Here is a 607-nt window from a genome sequence, read left to right as displayed (position 1 = left end):
CCCCCCCCGGGCAGCTGTCGTGACTCCCCTCGGGGTCATCACGACGTCCCCGGTCCCAAACCGGAGCTGTCACGACCCCCACCCCAGGGCTCGTCGTGGCGAAACCGGTCGCGGCCCCACACCGGAGATGTCGCGCCCCCCCCCATCCCCGGTCTCGTCGCGGTGTCCCCGGTCGCGATACCCGAACGGAGGGAGGGGGCGTGGCTTAAGACGGGAGCGGGCGTGGTTTAGCGGAAGGGGGCGTGGCGTTGCCCCCCGGCGGAGGGGGGCGGGGTTTCGGGGCAGAGAGCGGCGCCGATGGCGGAGCGGCGCGTATCGCGCTGGTACTTCGGCGGCCTCGCTTCGTCCGGGGCCGCCTGCTGCACCCACCCGCTGGACCTGCTCAAGGTGAGGGATGCGGCGGGGTTTGGGGGGATGGGAGAACGGCTACGGGGTGGGTTGGGAGGGGAGCGGGTGTGAGGTGTCTGTTCTGAAAGGCCGGTTCTGAGTGTGTGGGGGGGGAAACGGGGAACCCGCTGTGAGGGGACGGGGAATGGCTGAGGGGGCGGCTGTGAGGGGACCGGTTCTGAAGGGCGAAGGGGCCGGGGAACCGCTCTGGAGGACGGGG

At 72.0% G+C, this 607-nt stretch overlaps 1 protein-coding gene across 1 annotated transcript in view; it reads left to right on the top strand.

Moving 5' to 3' along the window:
• The first annotated feature begins 297 nt into the window (after positions 1–297).
• The window catches only part of SLC25A10 (solute carrier family 25 (mitochondrial carrier; dicarboxylate transporter), member 10), a 7,611-nt gene continuing 7,301 nt past the window's right edge, over positions 298–607 (top strand). The window contains exon 1 of the mRNA XM_014950468.1: positions 298–387. Coding sequence (XP_014805954.1) covers positions 298–387 — 90 coding nt within the window. The remainder of the gene's footprint in view (positions 388–607) is intronic.

This window comes from Calidris pugnax, unplaced genomic scaffold (genome assembly GCF_001431845.1).
Source record: "Calidris pugnax isolate Ruff unplaced genomic scaffold, ASM143184v1 scaffold9, whole genome shotgun sequence".
Lineage (NCBI taxonomy): Eukaryota > Metazoa > Chordata > Aves > Charadriiformes > Scolopacidae > Calidris > Calidris pugnax.
This window is presented reverse-complemented; position numbering and strand designations above follow the sequence as displayed.